The sequence below is a fragment of the Hylaeus anthracinus genome, unplaced genomic scaffold (genome assembly GCF_026225885.1).
Source record: "Hylaeus anthracinus isolate JK02 unplaced genomic scaffold, UHH_iyHylAnth1.0_haploid 3, whole genome shotgun sequence".
Taxonomy (NCBI): domain Eukaryota; kingdom Metazoa; phylum Arthropoda; class Insecta; order Hymenoptera; family Colletidae; genus Hylaeus; species Hylaeus anthracinus.
Genome location: NW_026535284.1, coordinates 11,841,662 through 11,864,283, shown reverse-complemented (window position 1 = coordinate 11,864,283; position 22,622 = coordinate 11,841,662). Strand labels below are relative to the sequence as shown.

The following is a 22,622-nucleotide window of genomic DNA, read 5'->3' as shown; positions in this document are numbered from 1 at the left end:
ACAAACGTTCCAAACGTTCGTAGAAAAGCTCCGTTCCTTCGCCACGTGTTAGATTCGCGCGCAAGCGTCCTTAAGTCGTTGCGTATTGCGTACGAACATTTTTTCCGATCTATCGATTATTTCTTCAATATTTCAAGGAAATCTGCAGCGAAAATACTCTTTGCGTATCATTAAAATGTCCAAATGTAATCATGCAAATATCCTTTCCTGATTTTCTTCTATCCGTTCGCAAAAAGAGCTTTTGCTACATTGCACGGACGAATGTTTTAGATTGTTGCAAGTACACGATTCCGAAGATGTATTTACAGCAATCGAAATACGTTCGTCTCGATTGTTCGTAGGACTCTCCGTGCTGGAGTCAGCGTTAGACTGTCTCGAAAAGTTCTGAAACCATTTTGTATCACAAATGTGTACAATTCTCAACCCCGAAAGTATTATTATACCTCGCAACGGTTCTGTAAATTTGACTCCATGCCAGATTGCGAACACTCGTCGACTCGAGAAGGGGCCGTATAAGGTAAATTCGGGACGCGTTGTTGGCTGTTCAGAATTCGAAAAACTTGCGTTAAAAGATCGTTCGAACCTTCGGAACAGGGTATCGGGATCGACGTGAGTCCATTTTGCCGAGCAATCAACAAATTCAGAGCAGGCATCAACGCTGGAGCGTAAAGTAGCACTGCCAGCCTGTAAAGAGTAAAAGATAACATTGACTGACTGATAACACCTCGATCTAGATAAGAATTGTGTCCATCACTGGCTCCGCACCTCAGCAATTGAATGGTTAATCCATTGGGATCTAACGCGGGATGCGAGGCAAAAGGTTGGACCATGGGTGTAGAAGCAGTGTGAACGTTGCTTCGCGGAGTAGGAATTCTATTCTGTATTCGTGAGTTTCTCGTAAAATTTCTCGACTGATCGTTCACAGGACGTGTTCTTTCGTAGGGTAACTTCTTTAAGTGATTGTTCCAATGGCCACGGTTGCGTTGGAACGTCTGATTAACCTGCAAATTATGTTACGGTGCGTATCAAAATATTGTCGCTTTTTAGACGCACATTTCTCCAGCAGATCATTGTTTGGGTCGGTTTCGAACTTTCGCTGGGAAACATGGCTACCAAACTCTGATCCCATTATTGGTTGAAACTTGGGCGTGTTTACCGTGGGACTGGCCTGCGTATGATCTTTGTGTTTGACATCGAAGTCAATAAAATACGACGTTTCCGATTCGTGTTTCTTGTCGAACCTTTGGCATGCTTCCATCAACGTCTTTTCATCGTCGATAGCAGAAATGGGCGCAGCAGTTTAAAAATAAAGTAATATCGTTATTGCGCGTCATAAAGTATATCCTTAAGGTATCGAAACGAGCAACATACCTTGTCTGACGGAGTCAACGTTTGTCGAGTCTTGAAGGGAGTCAAAGATTTCTTCGAATTCTCAAAAATTTTAGCGGCATCGCACTTGTCTGCGTTCTTCTGGATATCATTGTTTATCTGTAAGTGAATTCGATGCTGTCTAGGATTGTTCGAGATTTTATCGAATACGATATGCGTTACTTTAAAAATGTTTCGATCGCATCTCGAGACGTTGATGGTTGAGTGCGTTGAATCCTGTGGAAGAATTACAGCAACGTTGTGCGTTGAACATACCGCGGTTGAATTATTGTTCAATGTTCTGGGCCGACACAGGTGATTGATAGGATCCTTTATAGAATAAATATCGCCTCGGAAATTCTAATAGAGAAAAATGGGACTCTCAATATCATAAATGTAACGTATATTTTATAGTAAATTTGCACAGACGTCTTTGTCTTGCAAAAACTTGGTCTATCCTTATCAATTACCCTGGAAGAATTTCGTCTCATAGTCCAATCTATATCATCTAAGATCCTACTGGTTGAATCTCCATTTTTTCTTCCATTATAATGCTTTCTTCTCGATGAAACATTAATTCTCTCTTGATCTCGAATCTCACGTGCTTTAACATTTTTTCCTTGATTTCCCGACGGAGTTCCGTACGGGTGTCCGCACCTCTTCGCCAGAGAGCATTCCTTCCACTTTACGTCCGTTTGCGACTTTAGAAAAGCGAATTTTTACATATAGAGATGTGTCAATGTCAACCCGTTAACCTAGATAAGTCTTCATTAATTTAATAAAACGTTTCTGCTAAAATACTGTTCGATGTACAGAGATCGCATTGCGTGTCGTTCCAGGAATCAACATTTTGGTTCTCGTCAACTCTCTCTCCATTACTGCGTATCTTTCCTCCATCTGTCTTATATATTCCAATAAATATTGGTTGGATCCATTCCTATAATTATTACAATTACACTTGACTTCGATAAATGAAAAGTAAGAATAGGTTCTCAGAAAACAAGTTTGTTTTTACTAACGTTTGTCGCGTTCTGAAAAAAACATCATTCGGTTGAATGTAACCAGCGTCATTGAATAGGATGAAATTTAAATCGAGCGTTAATCCATCATCCCTTAAGGAAGGGATGTTTGCCACTCCGGTAAATGGTATTCCATATGCTTGACACGCTAAAAGTTGTCGAAGACACTCGTTGCGATTCCTTTGCTCGCGTTGGTCATTGATCGTTTCCAAAGGAATCTGTTGTCCGAACATACTTGTAAATTTTATATTGTAAATAACCACGGAAAATTTTGACAAATTTCAGTTGCGATCGAAATCAAGTTTTGTGAGTTTTTGTCTAGGCTATGTGTTATCCATCGTTTTTTTTTTTTTTTTCTGAAGTAGGGCGAAGAAAGCGTGAAGTTCGAGCCTCGATTTCGAGTCGATCCTTTCTGACAGTTGTTCCAAAACAATTGCGGAGTTTGTTCAATTCTCGTTCCTACGATAGATTTCATTCTGAAGTGACGAGGAATACACGAATTGGCTCTAGAACAAAACTGTATATGACATTTGGCGGAATGAAATTTTACAGAAGGATTTATTCCGTGCTTCTAAAACGAAGTTTCGCGCTTCCTGTGTGTATTTATTCAGCTTCATCTGATTAATGCCAGTACGCATGCAAATATCTGGCATTCCAAAACCATTGGCGACTGTTCTATCGTTCTGTATTTTACGCAATTTTTCAATATTATGTTCTTTGATTTTATGAGAGACACTTATAAGCTTGTTTCTATTCGTGTATTCCAGGATATGGTAAATATTTATTAAACGAACACGTATGTGCCATGTCGTTCGAAAATAGATGTATATTTTGGGAACATAGTGATTTTGATTTTAGATTATAGACAGAAACATAGTTTCCGTCGATTTAATTTGTTCTGTGTTCGACGAGTCGAATTTTATACATGTATTTTCAGGCGCTCAATTGTATCGTCTGCTGGTAGACATTTTGGTCCGCGTCACGTGTTACAGTTATGATTAATCACACGTAAATTAAGCGTCACAAGAGTAGATCATTTATGTGATATGTGTCGCATCGCAAATTAAAAAGTACAGTTATTCGGAACAGCTGCTTTCTATAATGAAGAAAAATTAATAAAACTGTTTGCTTGATTATGGAAAGAGTTTTTCTTGCATTTCACTTTTCAATCCTTTCTTTGTGCAATGGTCAGCCTTGTCAGAAAATTAAACACGTCGGGTAGCGTGAGTACGATTAAAAAAAAATTCTAATTGAGTCATAGCTTTATTGTATCCATTTTTTTTTCGGTCTCAATGTAATGTAAACATAACCTCCATTCGCGACGCTCTATGCGTAACGTTCAGACTAGTTTTAGAAACCAAGTCGTTATATTTTATCGTATCGGAAAGCTATTAAACGACGCGATCGTTTGTAATACGTGCATTTGTTAGGGAGCTGTGTTTTTTGATGCGCCTAACAATATGGACGACGAGGAATACCTTCAACCTGTGTTGACTTCTCAGGAAGAAGAACAATTTCAAAAATTAGATACTGTGCCAATCGTATCTATTCCCCTGATATTTGGTGTAAGCCTCAACTTCGCTAATGGTGTTAAAAGATTGTTCAGATTTTGCATCTAATATTACAAGGTTATTTAATGCCTTAGGTATCTTTAGAAATCATAGGAATTGTGTTTGCATCGGTATGGCCCGAAGAGAAAAATAAATGTGACACATATTTTATATATCTGTACCTCCATTGTTTTTATTGGTTGGTGGTTATGATAACCGATCATCTTGTGAAGGCAAAACATCATATGTTACGTATTCATGGATATCTTGACTTTTATCAGTCAACATATCAGCACATTCGAATACCACTTTTTATAGCATCATTGTGGAATGTGTGTTATTTATTGTTAGCTGTGATCTTGCACCACACGCATAAAGTTGATTATGAAGCATATTGCAGATCATCTGAGTGGTTAACACCATTGAATTATTTAATACTGTTAACTTCAATGGAACTCACAATTATTGTGCCAGCTTATGTACATTATATCAGTAAGTATATAGAATATACTGAAAGATTTACAATGTAAAAAATTCTTTCTGTATTTTAGAAAAGGTTTTGAGATTCAATCGATTGCGTCCACCACCTGATGTTACTCGCGAAGAGTGGTTGTCTTCTTTCACTCAGGACACATACGCGGGTAGCGGTGAAGTTGGTTATCGTCCTAGAGAGTCGAACCTGGAAGAACTGATTGAAAAACAAGCAGACTTGATAAGATATTTGAGAGATTATAATGTTCAGTTGAGTCATAGAATGATTACAATGGCAATGCAGAACAGATTGCCAGAATCATGAATTTGTCATGGTGTACACAAATTACCTAATGGTACATGATTGCAACCTTGATCTAATATTTGACAAATATAAAGATTTTAGACAAGGGATATAGAAATTTTCATAAATACGAATCCTATAGTAAAATGTACTTTCGATTTATATCTTTGATATTTGTTTTTATCCTATTGGCATTATCATGTATAGTTTCTTTTTTTATCTACATACATCCAGTTTGTACGTTACCATATACGTGCTATCGTAATATCTAGTTTACTCCTATTTCTACACAAACCTTGTACCCATCTTGAATTGCTAATACTAAACACCCTTTCCGACATAAATTATTGCATAGAAATTTTTATAACAATATTAAAATGTAATTAAAGACAGCTTTAAAAATATGTTAATTTAGTTAGTGAAAATTTATTACTTACTCAAGATAGGATGTTTCCGATTTAAACGAGCCTCCTTTTGAGTGATGTTACAAAGAATCAAAAATAAGTTCTGTGATGAAGTGTGTAATAATAATTTAAATAAAGTGTATATTTTTTTGAATGTGCAATACTTATCATAATTTTACATAATATATAGTGATCTTTGAAACATAACAACATTTATTTTTTAATAAAATACTACAAACATTACTGTCGCGTAACATATACGAAAATAAAAACAAAGATTTTTTTTCGGTAACGAATCAAAAAGATGTTTTTCGTACAAAAACTTCGTTTCAAATGTTACGCAAATACGATGGAAGTATCGAAGGACGTTCGAATAAGAATGGGATGCATCAACACGTACTTAATGTTTCTGTTATAGTTTAATATTAACATTATAACACAAGTCTATTCATGTATTTTTATACATATGTATATGTGTATATTTCTATAAATGCCTAATAATACCTATTTTATGTGGATACAAACCTGACGCAATATGCACGCAGAGACAAGAAAAATCTTACCCTTGTTGGACCATACTTAATACGAATCTCCTACTATTCGCGATACTCGACGAAATAAAAAGAATTCTCGATAACGGTTACGTTATTGTGCAACTACATCGCAAGGCTTTTCGCCGGTGAACACTTTGGATGATGGATTACGCTGAGAAAGAAATCTATTTACAAAAGCTCTACGCGTATTCCGACAGGCTTAGAATCCTATGCTATCATACGTATGCTTACGGTATATAAAACTAACTTACACTTATGGAACACTGAAATATACAACGCTATAAAATGTATAAGCTTGTACTTCGTCGAGATTTACTAGATTATACACGATCGCAACGCTTCTTTTAAAAAGCGAAATGACGATGTTCTATCAACGTGGTGGCGTGTCGACGACACAAAGTGCTAGAACCAAAGCTTTCCACTGTTTCCTGGTCAGCACTAAGTTTTGCTGTTCATATCTCAAAAGTTTGTACTACGCTTAGGCCAACCATTTTTTTTTTTTCTTTTCTTTTTGCTGTGTATGTACATAAAATAACGGTTTTGTTAGTACTCTTTGTCTCGAGATTTTACGAGAATACGCCGAGTGTTCCTCATTATTGTCGTAACTAGAAGTATTTCAGACTTTGCGATAAAACACAAGAAGGATTATCTCTTCGAGCAAACAAACTTCGAACGATACGCAATGGTTTTCTACGTTGATGAGCGATCGAGCCGAGCCTCGCGCAATAAGTTTTCATTATTACAAAAGAAGTGCGCTTGGGCGCCTCATATTTTCATGATCTTCGCAATGAGGTTTCTAAGAATGACAAGAAGAAGCAGAAACTCAAAAGAAGCGTAGAAAAAAGGATAATCTCGTACTTAGGGACTAATCATCGCGGCGGATTACGACAGTGTAACGAGGTGCAAAATTTGATAGGTATAGTTGTTTTATGACGTAGAATACGTGGATTGATAAGCTAATTGGCCATAAATTTTACAGAATTAAGTAGGTTTGTAATTTAACATATGTATTTTCAGGTAATCGATAAATATTTGATAAAATTGCATACTCGTTTTCGAACAGAGAAATGTCTGACTGCTATCTGCTTTTTCAGTCCGTCACACCGTCGTAATCCCTTGATCGAGTTTTCAGATCGAACGGTCGTTGACCTGACATTCGTCTTCGATCTTTCTATTCGACGTATCTGCTCGACCGAGCCACGCTTTTCATCGCATCGACTCAAGCATAATTTTACCGCATTCGTTAAAGTTCACTCTTACAGTAATTCACTTTTACAGAAAATCAGAGAGTTCGTCGCTTTAGACGCGTTTCAAAAAATACGGGTTACGTCGACACTTTGTTTTCTCGGGTGCGACCGAAGTCACTGACGTCGAACGAGTATTTTTGTACCCGCACAACAACCATTATCGAAATTTCTGCAATTTCCATTATTGAACGAATCGGTGCTGCTGCAATCGCGAAAGGGCAGTGGTCCCAACCCAATGACTGTTCTGCCCAATTAAGAATGGAATCACGCGTGCGTGGCTCCCATAACGTTTCCGGTCGACGAGAGTTGTTCCTCTGCTTCCATCATCTTCAGCTTCCTCACGACCTGAGCGTGTTCTTCGAGCAATCTCGCAAACTCTCCTCTTCTAGTCTCAGCTTCCACCTGCATCTGCTTGATTCTTTCCCTGGGACCACCTGGGCTGTCCAAAGGTGTTTGAGTAGACGAATTCTGAGAGCTGCTCTCGTTCGACAGACCGTCCAAGTCGGAATTTTCGCTCGATATCGAGTGAGAGTCGACGTCGTCCACGATTAGGCTGGAAATTAAAGGAAATCCGATATAACACAAATGCGTATTCGTTTGGTGGTTTCTTTTCGACGCTTAGAAAATATCTCTAAACGATACTGTCGTTAGACGTCTGCCTAGCAGGCTTCCTGAGATTTTGTACAAACACCGAGGTATCGATTGATTCTAATACCCGAAATCTTGCCACCGTATCCCGTGTACGATGCACTTGAGATTTAACACACAGGTGTCTATATATCCGTTATAATCTCTACGTATGTGTATACGTATTTACCTCAGAATTTTCGAACATACTTCGCACACCTTCGTACACGGTCGCGTCCAGTCGATATCCCTTCGATTTCGATATACGAAAAAGCGTGGGTAGATTCCAGCTCGTTTCGATTACCTCCAGGGTAAGAGAAATCAAAAGGGGAAGTCCAGACATCGACCGTCGAACGTCTGGAGTTCAGGTTTTGAGAAACGAACGGGTTTCGTCGCTAAGGAGGAGGCGATTTTCGTAGTCGGACCGAACTATCGACGTTCTGCCCTGCAGCATTGTAGTGGCAACAATTGTCGCTTGCGTCAATGTTACGTCATTGGTACTGAAGCACGTAGCCTAGACTATGGATAACGGATTGATTTTACGTGAAATATTGCGTTACGTCGATGTCGAACGTTTCGACTAGCGATGACATCAGAAATAGAGCGAGTACGGTTCTTCGTTATCGAGAAAAAGTTTTTGTCTGGATGCTTTAGGAGAAAATTATTAGGAAAGAGGGGAAAAAGAGGGAACGAGAGGACGCGCAAATTCAGGGACTCTTATTTGCGTCACGGTCTATGACCATAATCGTTTGAACCACTTCCTACGATACAGCGGCCTCGATAAAGCTATGAAAATATTTGTACTGCGAGAATTATAATCCGCGAATCGCGTTAAGGCGGAAGCCGGAACGAAGCGTTCGATTGCTTTCTGGAAAGGTGTCTGATAGGATGATTTTGTTGATCTAGCATCGCGGGGAAAACACCGAAGCGTTCGGTCTCGCCAACTTATTGCGAGACCTTCGAAGCCAGAATGGACGCATTATTTGTGCACCAAACTGGATTGATAGTGCATCCAGATGATCATATAATCCAACGATATCGACTGCCACCCACGCAGACTTTTCCGCAGAAACGATTACGAAAAGGTCGTATTGGAAATTTACTCCCACGAAAATTCTGGAAATAACAGGCTTCTATGCGCGTATTTGCAGCCACGTTACATGGCACTGTCAGAATCGCGCGACACGTTGCATTCGAGAACTGACGACACACTCGTTGTTTTTGCAACTCTCGTCGCGTGACAGAGGTTGCGTAAAATTAACGAAATTAATCATTTATTCGGTCGTCGGATCGATACCGTATTTGTTTTGGCTATATTTGCTAACTCTCTTAACCCTCTCGCAGCTGCTGGGACACGTACGTCCCGGTAATTGTGTCCAAACAACCCAGTACGGTTTGTTTTCTCTGTTATTTTTATATTTAGACCACGTAGAAGTGAACGACAAAGACGTAGAAAAATTTGCTTCCGCTTACCTGAATGCACCGTAAATTTCTCTTCCCGATGCCATCGTCACTGCGATATCAGGCAACGACCCTGGAACAAAAAATGCTGTGACGTAAATTCATTAATTCCGATGGAAAGTCTTTTGTACATTCGGTTCCACGAATCGAATCCGTGCACGCGAGATGATTTATGGCATACGACGGTCTCACGGATAACATAATACCCGGTGACGTTAAACAATTTTTAAGCTTTGCTGCTCTCTGGAAATAACGCGATATTTTAAATCGCGTTATCGCTCGGCCTATGTGCGTGGAACTACAAATACTATTCTTAAGTCCTATGTAATTTTAACGCAACGTAACACGCGTAACGCTTCGTTCGCTTTCGCGGAGTAATAAAATTTCGTAGAACCTATCAAGACAAGTACGGATGATTTATGGGGATTTTCGGTAATAACGACTCGATTGTCCAGGCGAACGTAATCGTGTTACACGCGTCTCTGGCGAGGACACGATGCGTGAAAGAAGCCTCATTTATTTCAAGACAAGGAGCACGTATAACGGAGAGTATCATCGATCACGCTCGATGTCGCACGTAACAACGATTGTTTCATAGTTGGAAATTAATTTTCCATGTAGCGTTACCGAAAGATCGCTAGTCGCATGATTTGGATCGCATCGGACCGTAACGGATGCCCGATCAAAATACGATCGAGTTGTTCCAAACAGTAAGGTAGTTGGGGAAGCACATTGCCTGACATTAACATTGACACGCCGTCTTCTAACATCGTCTTCTTTTATCATTTATAGGCCAGACGATGGACCATTCAGCGATTTTCTCACATGAACCGCGTCGGTTCGCTTTATTTAACGAGGTTCGATTGGCGAACGATCCTTGTTATCGAGCCATCGATCGTAAAGAAAACGATGCCCCTCGAAAATCGGTTTCTCTTTCACGGTTTACATTTTTCGAAAAAAAAATCTTCGGAACAACCCTCTTAAGTTCAGAGTCAGATGGCGATCGACTGTTTTGCGCAGACGACACGTGCAAATTTACGTGACGGAAGTACACTACGTCGGGCGCATTTACACGTGCACGCTCACGTCACATCCTTCCACGTCATTAACTACACGAACCTCGGTTTATATTTTGCTGGATATATTTGATCCTTGCCGCCTAATAGCAACGGTTAAAAGTTACACGAGATTAGGACACCGCGATTGAACGGAGTAGGCGAATTATTTCTGTGGGTATAGTTCGTTCGCAATGGATCGCAATTATCGACGTCTATTGCGAATCTGTATTCCCAGAACGATCGGTGATGTATAGGTAACCTGTCTCGCTCTTTCTAAAATAGGATCACGAACGCGAATCCGACTCGATCGAAACCTTGGCCCCCATAGAGAAGAGCTTACGTCTGTTTCGTTAATAAAATGGTTAATTAAACGTCACGTGGACCAAGAAGCATCTCACGTTCGAGCATCGAGATCTTAATAAGCGATCACCTTGGGAATAAATTTTACCAACGAAGCTACATAACGTGTTCGCCCCTTTATATTTGCAATTAAGAGAAACACACTGGGAGAAGAATTATACGGCTATTGTTTTTGTAAAATTTCGACTCGAGTTCACAATACTCTGGTAATTTTAGACTCGATCTTCTTAACTCGATTCCACCCTTCAATCTGATACTGTTCAACCGTGTTCATCGTACCATGTTCATTCTGTCTTTTCTATTTATATACGTTCTTCTACGTGATTGCCGTCAGCGTTTTTCAAACTCCATCATCCCACGAACACTCTCGATAAATGAATACTTTTGGCGGGTCAATTAGAAAACCATCCTAATGAGAATAAAATACTAGTGGAATTATTTGTATAATTCCACGTTATAATATACTTTCCATCGTCAGTTTGAGAAACGCTGCTACATTGTACAACGCGTATAAGATGATAACCCGTTTACCCGTTAAATAAATAAACGAATATATAAATAAACAGAACGTGACGTCATTCGTAGGATCGCGAAGCAGATGAAAGAACAATTCCACGAGCAATACAGAAGGAATGCTCTTTATTTGGTAGAAGCCGGGAATCGACCTTCGCAGTTGCACGAGGAAGAGGATCGGGCTCGAACGAGACGAGTGCCTCGCGACCTTAGACAATGCGACCTGCACACGAGACATCCACGGAGCCGTGACCACTTCTGCCAGCACGAACCAAGAGAAACAAAGAAGGTAAGAAAGTCGTGACAGAGAGGAAAGTATCATCTCGTATTATTACACCGGATAAACGTCAGAGCCGTTTAGAACCAGTTGTAACGTTTCTACTCGAGATTCCTGTGTCGATTTCAAGCTGAACGTTTTCGTAGCGGTTCGTCGAGAACTACTTCGCTCTAATTGCATACCAGAGTCTACGTTTTGAATGCACGCGCGAGATAAGTCCGGCACCCGCGGCGTAGCCGTGCGTGCCAAATTCAAATATGCAGTTCCGCTCGTGAATCCTGAGTAGATATAGACGGTTTTTGGTCAGACGCGATTTCGCTCGATCCTATCGGAGCGCACCGGTGACTCACAGATGAAAAAGTCGGAGCGTGACACGATCGCGGTCGAAGGAACAAATTTTAGTGAATGAAACGCGGTAGGAGAAAATTAAAAAACTAAGAAAACAAGTAAAGAACTTTCCCACTCACCTCTGACCATCTGTGCTCGACAGTTTTCGTTGTATCAGCGTCCGTGGAAATTGAGTTTCCTTGGTCGAACTGAAGTCGAGCAACGGGCCAAGAAATTGTCTCTATTCGGTATCGAACGAACCTAACAGAGGTCGTAAAGCGTGGTCGTAGAAAACCTTGTGCTCGAGTTGATTGAACGTGGAAGGTATCCGAATATCCGAAAGGGACGAACAGAAGAAACGACGTTCACCGCTCGAGAGACTCGCGCAGACTGATCAGCTCGGCCTCTATTGCCGCGCGCTACAACCTCAACTGCAGGTTACCGCTCCACCGGAGAAGGGGGATGCAACCGACAAATTTTATTTTGTGCCACCCCGCCCTGCCCCGTCTTAGTGTTCTCGTCACCGTTCCCGCTGTTTTCATGCACTCGACCAACTCCCCCGCTTTGATTTCGATCAAAGATATGCGCTTTATCGATCGACCGTGACGATTAGTTATATCAGACGTCATCGAGATCCCCGCTAAACAAAAATTCCAGCGCGGTTAATCAATAAACGAGTCTTACGAATCTTGATTCTCATAGACGATTACGCGTAGAATGTGAATTTATGTAACCCCTTCTTGGTGAGTGTTTCGAACTTAGGGTGGCAAAAGTCAGAAGCGGGCAAATGGGATCCAATGGTTGGATAAATGTCAAGTTCAAATAAAATTTACTGTTATGATTGGAATGGTAACTTGTTTCGGTGTAATTATAGTCTTGGCAAGCTATAATATAAAATTAAATAGAAAATTATATAGTTGAGAAGCAGGCAATTGACGTCTACGAGGAGCAGCGGGTAACTGTATTTTAATACGTATAAGAATAGAAACAATACATTATTTCTATTCGTGTCGGTGGCGTTTTGAACTATCCACCGATTCTTCAACACCTTCTTTTTAAATACATTCGTTTCGAGCAAAGGCCATTGCCGTTAAATGATCCTGCGAAGGGCCTTCGACTTTCTTACCTACGCAGAGACGATTAACGGGATGTCCATAATTGTTTTTCTCCGCGATTCTATCCGTCGACGTCACGACGAAGCGAAACCTGACCGAAGAAAAAGCAATTTGCGATAGAAAATTGGATTGCGCTCGTGGGAGCCACTCAGGCGGGGAAAACCTTTTCGAGGTGACAAACTTGCTGAATGGAAGGTGATGATTGTTCGAATCGATGTTTCTCTGAAGCGGATACTGGTAGCTTATTTAATCGGCGGATGAATCATTCTCAATGACGTTCATACTTCTCTGTGAATTTCGATGAATCTTGCGCGTAATACAACTGTACTTTGAACGAATAATCAAGTGTCGACGAAATTATCTGGATATATGGAAAACTCGTTGAAAAAGTATAGGGCATCCCGTAGCAAGCAACACGAACGACAGTTTTATTATATTGACCGATAGTTGTACCGGATATCATTCGTTATGCACGAGCAGTTTTAATAAACCGACGTGTACCGATAGTGGACAGACGTAAAATCTTTACGGCTGTTTAAATCTGTAACGCTAGATTCGTTCGCTTTATCGCATTGTTTTTACGAAATCGAGCTATAGACGTTTCCATAGTCGTGCATTTTTAAATTGCAAGCTCTTTGCGATAACACCCACGACCCGTCGTCGTTGAGAGCCTTGCGTCTTTGATATTCGCGTGATCCATGTATCGTCCACTGTCATGGAAATCGATCAATTCGCTCGAGATTGGGCCAGCGTATCACCAATCTTCCTTGGAATAGATTCGTACTACTTTCGAATAATTTCCTGTGGAAATTCCCATTCCTGCGAGGCAAATATTTACTGAATGCAAATACGGTAAGCTGATGCATTTAGAGAACAATAGAAGACGGAATAATGAGATAAGGTTCGTGGAAGTAGTTGATGATGAATGGCTAGCATGCCTAAGCATAGGTAAATATTGAAGAAAGCTGTTAGGTACGTAGCAAGACCGAACTTTTCCCAGGAACGTGGTTATTATCATCCTGAAAAATGGTATCGTTGTTGGGAAATAGTATGTGGATCATAGGAAAACCTAAACGTTTAGAATGTCCAAGTACCCGCTGGCAGTGGTACAACCATTCAGGATAATACCAAGATATGGACGCCCAAATCATCACAGGAACTAATACATGCGAAAACTTTGAATAAAACTTCGTAGACCTCGGATGTTTCGGTCTCGCAACACGATTGATGGGTTTACAAATGTATAGCGACTCGTAGAGACAAAGTATAGGCAATCCCAGACTTTTCGGCGGTAGTGTACGGTGGATTTCAGGGTCACTGGTGAAACACTAAACAAAACAGACGAAGACCATACAACTCCTCGGGGAGTCCGGTGGTAAATTATTTCGGTTGGTCGCTAATTTTGTCGCGGTATGCCATACCGCACGGAGACCGATGGTTAACCACCGTCCTCGCGTACAACGAAGCGTCTTCGGCGTTGCACGCATCCTTCCATGCGTATGTTTCCGTTCTTTTCTTTCTCATCGAGCATCCTCCTTTTCCGCCGCTTTGTCCCCTTTCAGGAGTATTTGCTCGTCGATTGGCTCCCTATTTTCACTCGTTAGAGTCGGTGTTCAGTGTACCGCATCGGCCGGCCAGGGTTAACATCTCCCTCGAGGCTGAGAAAAGCTTGCAGTGTCAACGAGTCCGTAAACTACCCTGAAAAATACGAGCATTCCTATGGGGAGTCGAAAACGAAGAGCAGGAGGGAATTCGTATGCCACCTTCGCTATAAGCGCACCGTTCCTCTTTCTCGCCTCTGTAATAATTCTTTCCTCGCGTCGTCCCTTTATCTCCCGCTCTTTGAACCCCGTACTTCAGCGTTTACTTCGGAACGTGGAAACTATTTTCTCGGTCTCGCCCTCCCATCGATCAGCGTCGATTTTAGCGCAAGAAGTGTGTTTAAAATTCACTCGATATACTCCAGGATTTATCCAAGATATACCTCGTAGGGGGATTCGATCGGTTCTTAATATAACGCGAATGTATCTAATTTCTACAGAGTCAGAGGGTCCTGCTTGTACCTCGAAAATGCTCCGTCTCTTCGTATTACAAGAAAAAGTAATATCCCAAAAAAGTGTAATACGTCTTCCAAACTAACGACACGCGTTGGTTCCCATCCCGGAATAAATGACGTGAAAAATTTAGCAGGCCGCGAGTGGCGCGTTGGTCAATAAAAGGGTTAATTGCGCGCACGTGACGCGGTGGAAAATAAATAGCGATCGTTATCTGAAACGTAGAACACGCCGAGCGATCGTGAGGAGTTAATGAACGCGACGTGCGTCAGTGATAACGATCGTCGAATATCTCTTGTATCGGCGCGTCCAATCGGAGACGAACCGAGAAGAGCGGTCCCGTCTCGGCAGAAGATGAAAACTGTCTCCGAGATAGCTGTGTGCGTCAATGCTGATACTGTATCTTATCTAGCTCTCTCCACTTTTGCATAGATCGTAATCTTCGATCGACGTGAAAAATTCGTCTCCGGGAAGGTCGACGCAGGTCGACCGTTTTAGATCCCCAACGACTTTCTCCTTGGGGATGTTTTCTCCTCGATGGAAACTAATTTCTTCGGTTCGCTCGTCGAGTATATTCTCGTTCGTTTTCATCCGACCGGCGCTCCATGTCGGATCGTAGAAAATACGAAGCCTTAAAATACGAGACGACCGGAGACCAGCCGACGAGGTCTGCTTTCAAATACGTCAAAGCCGTTCTTTATCAAGGTCGTTTTGTTCATACGGCTGGGTACTTTTCCGGATCGTTACGCGAGCCAAGGAATTCATTTCTGTGCAAGCTCTCCCCGTGACAATCGTTTTACTCGAAAAAAATCGACGATGAAATGGGAAAATATCGACATAGGGAGTTTTTTGCGAGTTAGCGGTTGACAATACACGCGCATATCGTAGAAATGCAGAGAACAACAGGACGCCGAATGTTGAACTTTGCTATTGGTGGGCGCTAATGCTACTCTCCCTCTCCATAGAATGGGGGTAGTCGAATTTTCGGGGCTCAGCGCCGTGAAATGAATCACTTGACCCGCGTAATGGATGATACGAATAAAACATCCTGGAAATTTGCAATAAAAGTGTCATCGCGCAGTATGCATAAATTATTCGACTAAAATTATTAGCGGCTTCGTTCGCTGTGCCTGGTCTTTCCTCGTTGGAAAATCTCGTTCGAAAAACGACTAGAAAATTGGGGAATTACTTGTCATCTTTCATCCTCGAACCTATTAGTCGAACAAAAAAGGACTGAGACCTTCGGTTTGTTGCGGACCTTGGATTCGGAACCTGACTCAACGCATCAGACATTTGATATCGAGGTTAAACGTTCCTCTCGAGTTGAGGGAGGCGTGAAGAAAAAAGAACAGTTTGTTTCTCTTAGCAAAAGTCGCGAGGGCGTCGAGAGATTCCGCGCATACCGGGTACGAGTTCATAAATCTGAATTTTTTCGTTCGTCGATTCTAATCACTCGAATTCGCTTCCGTCTCGAATCGAACTACTTTTGGCTGCCGTCCAGCGCGGATATTTTTTCGATTAATTTAGATTCCGGACGGAGAACAATCGTAAGACTTTCCGAGGGACTATCGAGCCTTTTTCAACCAAAAATATTTGGATAAAGATTATGAAGTTTTGCGTTCGTGAACTTAGAAGACGGATAGGAATACTTCGCCAGTGCCGTATCGAACTGGCGATAATGTACAAAACGATTAAGCGTAAAATGTCAACATTTTCTGACGGTGAATGAGAACGTTTGGAAATCTTTTCCGGTAGATTGAAACGTCCGGCCATACCACGACGTACGCTGAAAGTCTATAAGCCGTCGAAGAGTATTTTTGTCCGTGGATATTATCGATTGCATATACCCCTGATTCGTTCTCTCTTCCTCTCGCGGCCGTGCCACGACCATATAGATTCTTCTCTTTATTTTTCCTCCTATACGCGGGTTCTTCCTATCCAAAACTGATAGACGAGCTGTACGCGTCGTTTCCCGTTTACAAATACACAGCCGCGTCCGCATAAATCTGTTCCAACTTTGCGAACTGACACGATCCGTGGCAGTTCCGTCCATTTTTAGTAACCCAGGACCGCGTAGTAAACTTCCGAAGCGCGAAATCGTCGATCCTCTTCGAGTTAAACTTTTAATCTACGGAAATGGACATGCTCAGACCAGATTCGAAAAATGTCGGAGTTAGTCTCTGGAGCATTCCACCTTCAAGGGCTGTAGCTATGTTCGATTGTAGCTACGGTACGGGTTTAGCGATCCCGAGGTACTCGAGCTACAGAGGGGTCAATGGGCCCTAATATACTCCTGGCATCCTTAAGGGGAATATAGATCGGTAAAACTCAGAGCTGCAAAGATTGAGAAACCCTGTACTCGATGATCCCCAGGGGAAACATCAAGCGCAGATCCTGTCAAATTTCCTTAACGAACGGTACAGGAATAACTTGGACTGCGTTCCCGATCGGGCACGTTATGCAATGCAGGAATAATTCGCGAAAATGTTACCCGTATTTAGCTACCAGGTGGATCGTTTCGAGTCACGTTTTCTCAGGGAAAGAAACGATCGATCCCGCGTACGGAATTGCCGCGCGGACGAAATTGTATTAGAAACGTGGAGTCTGACGCGACGAGACACGAGGCAGGCTCGAAGTTCGTAAATTCGATGGTGAGTGACGTGTCTCAATTGTGATTCACTGCAATGCGTCACAGCGAATAGAGAATCTTATTCTTGGCCCATCGCGGCTCATTGTTCGCAGTCACCTACTTTCATTTGCCCAATTGTATCGTTTGCTTCGCGCGTCACTCTATGGATTATACGTACGACTGGGTATTCTAGAACAGGAAACTTGCACGGTCAACCCCCGCAGCCTGTGAGAAATTTTTGCTCTTCCGCCTCCGTCGGTTCGTCTGTCTCATAAATCTTGGTTCGTATTCCATCGTATACGGTAAACAAGACGCTTCTTATCGATCCGGCATTTATTTTTAAGAAAGTTGTTCATCGCGAGCGATCACTGAAACAGTATCGTCGGTTCGATGAAAAGTTCCATCGTGATTGGCGGAATTTCGCTAGTCAGCTGGTATTTCACCGCATCACGTACTATAAATAGTTTAAATAATCACGTGACGCCCGCATACCACCGCGTACGTGTAGTATTGTAGGCAGCAGACATTTCCGAATATTAGGTTTAAGGATGAGAAGTCAATCTGCGTCGATTTGGTCGACTCGATCTTTCGAGCGATCGTTCCGACGATGGAAAATACCGACTTTGAGTCTGAGTCCATCGAATCGATCGATCGACTCCTTTTTCACCGACAGCATAAATAAATAACTCGCGTAAATGCGACCTCGAACGCTTGAAATTACAATCGACGCTGACCGCTGGACCTTGAATAAGTTCAAACACGTTGGGTGCGAAATAGCGTAGCGCATCCATCGTTTTTTAATTCATGAAACAAACTTGAAAATTCAACTGTATTTGGTGTCGTTTCTCTATTTTCGATAACGAGATAATCAACGAAATTGGATCTTCCTCCTCGACATTTTACATTGTTCCGCAGATGAAAGAGCGACGGGGTTGCGTAGGAAGTCGTAAAGCAACGAGCAATAAACTTGTCTCGAGTCGATGAAAAACTCCCTGTGGTCGGTCCTAGAATTCGGTTCGGTGCTCCGTTTTCCGAAGCTTTAAAAGCTTTCGGCTTTAAGCATCGATCTTAATAGCTGATGCGAGAATTCAATGGCACACGCCATTCCAGCGGTCTTCACGGAGAAATTGTAAATCTCTTAAACCGCCCACTTCGTCCGACCAACTATTCAAAAAAGAAACGTTTCCGACTTTCTTTTCTTTCTCCACTGTCGCGGGATTTACCAGAGATTTCGAACGTGCGTTGTTCACGGGCGAACACGCGTAAAGATATCTTTCCGGAAAACACTCCAGAAACGTCGAGCGAAAAAATATATCGTCGTAGCGCGTCGATGTAGAGACACGCGTTTTTTGTTGTTTGTTCAGCTGCGAAGCTTCCCGCGCCTATTAGATTTCGTTTCTACAATTGTCCTTTGTACACGGGCTTACGCCACTGGGTTCGCCCAGAAGAATCGGTAAAATAACATAGACTAAGAGGGCGGTTGGAGTAGCACGAAGTGAGATTACATGGACGAGAGAGGATGAGGGACCCAACTTCAACACCAAAATGGCGGAGGCCCGGAGGGTTGAAGGTGGCACGTGTTTGACAGCCTAACGCAGTGGCGTAACAATGAGTTTACACCGTTTACATTCGTCGGTGGTTTATAGCTTCGATTCGCGATTGTTAACCGAATACGATAACAAAGAAGAAAACAAATAATTCATTTTCGCGAGTCATCTCCTTTGCAATATTACCGTCTCCATTTCACGCGACACTTGACCAATTAACGCCGAAGAAATCGAGTCACACAAGCTCGCATTCCTAGCTTCGCGTTGTATATTCAAGTTTACGATGTCGTTTCGATACGACAATTGCAAAACGAAGAGAAAGTTCGTTTCTTTATATAATTTCATGCCCACAGTTTTCCTCTAATATCGCAACCAATCCGAACATAGAATACCGAGAAGTTATACCAATAATTAAAGTCTAAAAATATTTCTCTCGTCAGCCTGAATTATCCAAGTGTCTTATTCTATGTCGCGGATTATCGGGAAAATTCTTATCGCTGCTTTCCGAACCCTACGCCTCTGAAACTCGACCACCACCGCGTACCACCCCAAACCCACCCCTAATGACGTCATAGGACAGTGGCGCCAACAACCCTGCACTGACGTCAGCTCCGAACATTGGACAACCGAGGTTACCTTTGTGCAATGAATTCCGGGTTTTCCCCATTTCGTTACACGGAGAAAAAGGATGCGACAGACAAATATTTGTCTGGAAATCGCGTTTCTTCGTTTATCGTTAATCAACGTTGACGATGTTTGTCGGAGTAACGTTTTGTACACGGTCGGGGAGTTGGTCATAGCAGACGTTCTGCATACATACATACATATATGGCGCCCTTATCGAGCCGGCGTAAAGCGGCACCTTCGTCATCGATTCACCATGACGACGCCGATGACGATTTCGCTCGTCATTCGTTACCTGAGTTTTAGTTGCGGTTACCACCCACCGATGCGGTCGGCTAGACCGGTATATTTATAAGCGAACGCGATAACGTCATATCGATACCTTTTACCGAATGAACTTTCCCCATTATTTCACAGTACGTAATAGCGTCCAGCCTTTGGTACATGTACAGATTGTTCATAAATGAGGGGCCACGATTTTGAGAATTCTATTCCAATTATTATCGCGAAACCGTGCCAACTTATTGTGTCGAACAAGATAAGAGAGAAGGATATTACATATAAAAGAGTTGATCTTTTTGTTTCACCTTTAGTCTCACGATGTTATAAACGATGTCGAGTAATCCGTCATCTAACCAACGAACACATTAATATTAATATTTGCTAAAAAGACTGAGGCACGTGAATTTTTTAGTCTGGGTACGTTGTAGATTCCATCGCGAGCTTTACGTAGAATACAAATCGCGTGGTCGTTTAAGGGTTAAAAGAAGGTCGAGTTGAAAAATTAATGAACGCGAAATCGTTCGTAGGTTTCATCAATTAAAAGATGATTAAATTCTAACGTACACGATTCGAGGTTGAGCGGATCAATATTTTTAGCGGGTGTCTCGAGAGGAGATACGATGCCGTCGTGAATTGACTTTTACAAACTTCCGTTTACGCTTACGTTCGCATCAAGCTATCCGGCCAATTCATTGTCAATGCCACGTACAGGCGGATACAGCCCCACGAAGAGCGATGAGCTAAGATCCCCCAGTTTCGCATTCGTTCCAATAACATTTCAACAAATATAGGTAAATGTTTTTTTTTTTTGCGATCGTAATTCACCCACCGTTTATCGTAACAACCGATTTATCCTTGTTATATTATTCCACTTTATTTGAGCCTACTTATTCGTATATTTCAACGAACTCGAATAAATGGATTGTCATAAAATTGGCGATACGCCAGGACTGTCATCGCAATTAACTACTATGCCAGTTCAAACGGATTGTTACTCGAAGCGTCCATAAATATTAGTTCCTTTTATCTGATAATAAGGTGATCCTAATTGTCCAATGAACATTGGCAAATGTGGATTACAAAGTCAACTCTACGCGATGACGAACAATGAACATATACGTAATAATAAACGAAGGATCATGCATAATAAGCAGACGATCGATATTCGTCAACATTTTTCACTCGTAGGATGTTTGTTAGAAATTCGAAGCACTTGCCATTCATGTTTCTTAATTGAGAAATAATACGTTCAACCCACGCTCGTGATCTTCTCGCTGTGTGTAGGTCGAGATTTACGTCTGCAACTCTACAGGGTGGTCCATGTGAAGAGCTGCAAAATTCATTTTAGCACATAGCGAAAAATATAAATAATCGTTAAGAATAAATCATGCTGTATTTTGCAGATGCAAAGTAACTGATTTAATTACTCTTTATCTACCTTTCGTTTACCAAAAGGTATTCTGAAAATGAGTTAATAGACTTGTGCCAATATGACAAAATTATTATATCGGAAGTACATTGCATCATTTTCCAAATATCTGGGAACAATTGATAATTCTCGCGAATAATAGCGAGCTAATGGGTGCGAACTTGTAATAAGTATACTTAAAATTTTATTAATTCTTCCCAGATATTTGGAAGATGATGCAATGCATTTGCGGTACGATGATTTTGTTATCACAAGTCTAGTATATCGTTGGTTTTTTTCCTCGAAGACACGGTATACGTGTGTAACACTTCGGTTGAACACCCTGTATATTCTTCGGCTTATGTCCGCATCCCGCTTTCTCGACTATTCATTGTCGGTGATATGCACACCGTCCTCGCAAACGGACGGACAAACGAACGCCGGATCCCTCTTTTTATTGTCGCGACGATGACGTCAATTCTCTCTAATCTTGGCGCTCATTTCCGAAAATTATGATACCACCGTCAGGCCAACGTACGACACAGGCCGACGGACGTTTGGGACGATCATCGGTTTCCTGATTACGACCCTCCTGCCTTTTACAAACGATTTCGCCTTGTCGCTCGCGGCTTCTCATTTTGGAAATCACGCCACACGAACAACGCGATATCATTTTTACAAATTTATAATATTCTACGAATGCTTCCTTTCCACCGGTACCATCATTTCTGTAGATGTAACTAACATAGCCGCATAATAATATCGTTCCCATTTCAATTTTACACAATTGGTTGAATCGCCAGTACATCTACAAGTTTCACAAGTTCATTGGAAGTTGAATCATTTAACGAGTCTCGTATGACAAGCAAAGCTGCAAAGAAAACAATGGCTGATGACATTGGAGTTTTCCAATTACGATTGTTTCGTATAATTGTCGAACTACGTACAAATATGGTAATGTTCTACGATCGTAACGTGTTTTCCACTCTTTCGTAACGTAGCTCGAGATGTCTGCGTTACGTACGTACGTGCTCATCGATGCCTTTATTATCGATTTGCATGGTCGCTGTATTAACGACCGATATTATGTAACGTTAACCAAGGTCGAGGTAGGCGACCGTTCTCACTGATTGCGAGCAAAAGTTCTCCAAGTCACGCTACCATTTTTCTTACCGATACCATAACGAATAGACTGTTTAATTGATTTGATGACGAAATACTTAGCGAAGTAATTAGCGACGAGTTAATAAAATTTAGAAGAAGAATGACCAAGAAAGATCTGTTAACGCGTGTTTGTCATCTCGTTTGCATAGAGCCACCTCGAACACCATATAATATTCGGCGTGGTTATCACGGTGACAACGGGCCAACATACGTTGACCCATATAAAGATACGCGTTTAGTATACCGAGTTATCCAGAGG

At 41.7% G+C, this 22,622-nt stretch overlaps 2 protein-coding genes and 1 pseudogene across 5 annotated transcripts in view; 1 reads left to right on the top strand and 2 right to left on the bottom strand.

Annotated features, from left to right (window-relative positions):
• Nucleotides 1-113: 113 nt before the first annotated feature.
• LOC128893790 (uncharacterized) lies at nucleotides 114-3,306 on the bottom strand (annotated as a pseudogene).
• A 46-nt stretch (nucleotides 3,307-3,352) lies between these two features.
• Nucleotides 3,353-5,283, top strand: LOC128893967 (transmembrane protein 192). Of its 3 annotated transcripts, none has more exons than XM_054155304.1 (4): nucleotides 3,353-3,610; nucleotides 3,818-3,952; nucleotides 4,033-4,429; nucleotides 4,489-5,283. In XM_054155304.1, exons 1-4 carry the CDS (start codon nucleotides 3,572-3,574, stop codon nucleotides 4,731-4,733), a joined length of 816 nt encoding a protein of 271 aa, XP_054011279.1. In that variant the 5' UTR covers nucleotides 3,353-3,571; the 3' UTR covers nucleotides 4,734-5,283. The 3 variants fall into 3 exon arrangements, with proteins under 3 accessions (XP_054011279.1, XP_054011280.1, XP_054011281.1); XM_054155305.1 differs by having other exon boundaries at nucleotides 3,353-3,614; XM_054155306.1 differs by having other exon boundaries at nucleotides 3,379-3,457.
• Nucleotides 5,284-6,495: 1,212 nt separating this feature from the next.
• Nucleotides 6,496-22,622, bottom strand: part of LOC128893970 (uncharacterized) — a 155,501-nt gene continuing 139,374 nt past the window's right edge. Inside the window, exons 2-4 of one of the 2 annotated variants that reach the window (XM_054155310.1) lie at nucleotides 11,681-11,944; nucleotides 9,018-9,093; nucleotides 6,496-7,470 (exon numbers count right to left, since the gene is read on the bottom strand). In XM_054155310.1, coding sequence (XP_054011285.1) covers nucleotides 7,182-7,470; nucleotides 9,018-9,093; nucleotides 11,681-11,690 — 375 coding nt within the window. In that variant the 5' untranslated portion in view covers nucleotides 11,691-11,944 and the 3' untranslated portion in view covers nucleotides 6,496-7,181. Of the gene's footprint in view, nucleotides 7,471-9,017; nucleotides 9,094-11,680; nucleotides 11,945-22,622 lie in introns of those variants that run through there. The other variant, XM_054155311.1, reaches the window with a different exon arrangement.

Excerpts from the sequence above, each read along its gene's own strand:
- LOC128893967 (XM_054155304.1), top strand. The coding sequence starts at position 3,572 with ATGGTCAGCCTTGTCAGAAAATTAAACACGTCGGGTAGC. Across the intron at positions 3,611-3,817 it reads AATTAAACACGTCGGGTAGC|GGAGCTGTGTTTTTTGATGC; the intron begins GTGAGTACGATT and ends TGCATTTGTTAG. Across the intron at positions 4,430-4,488 it reads AGCTTATGTACATTATATCA|AAAAGGTTTTGAGATTCAAT; the intron begins GTAAGTATATAG and ends TCTGTATTTTAG.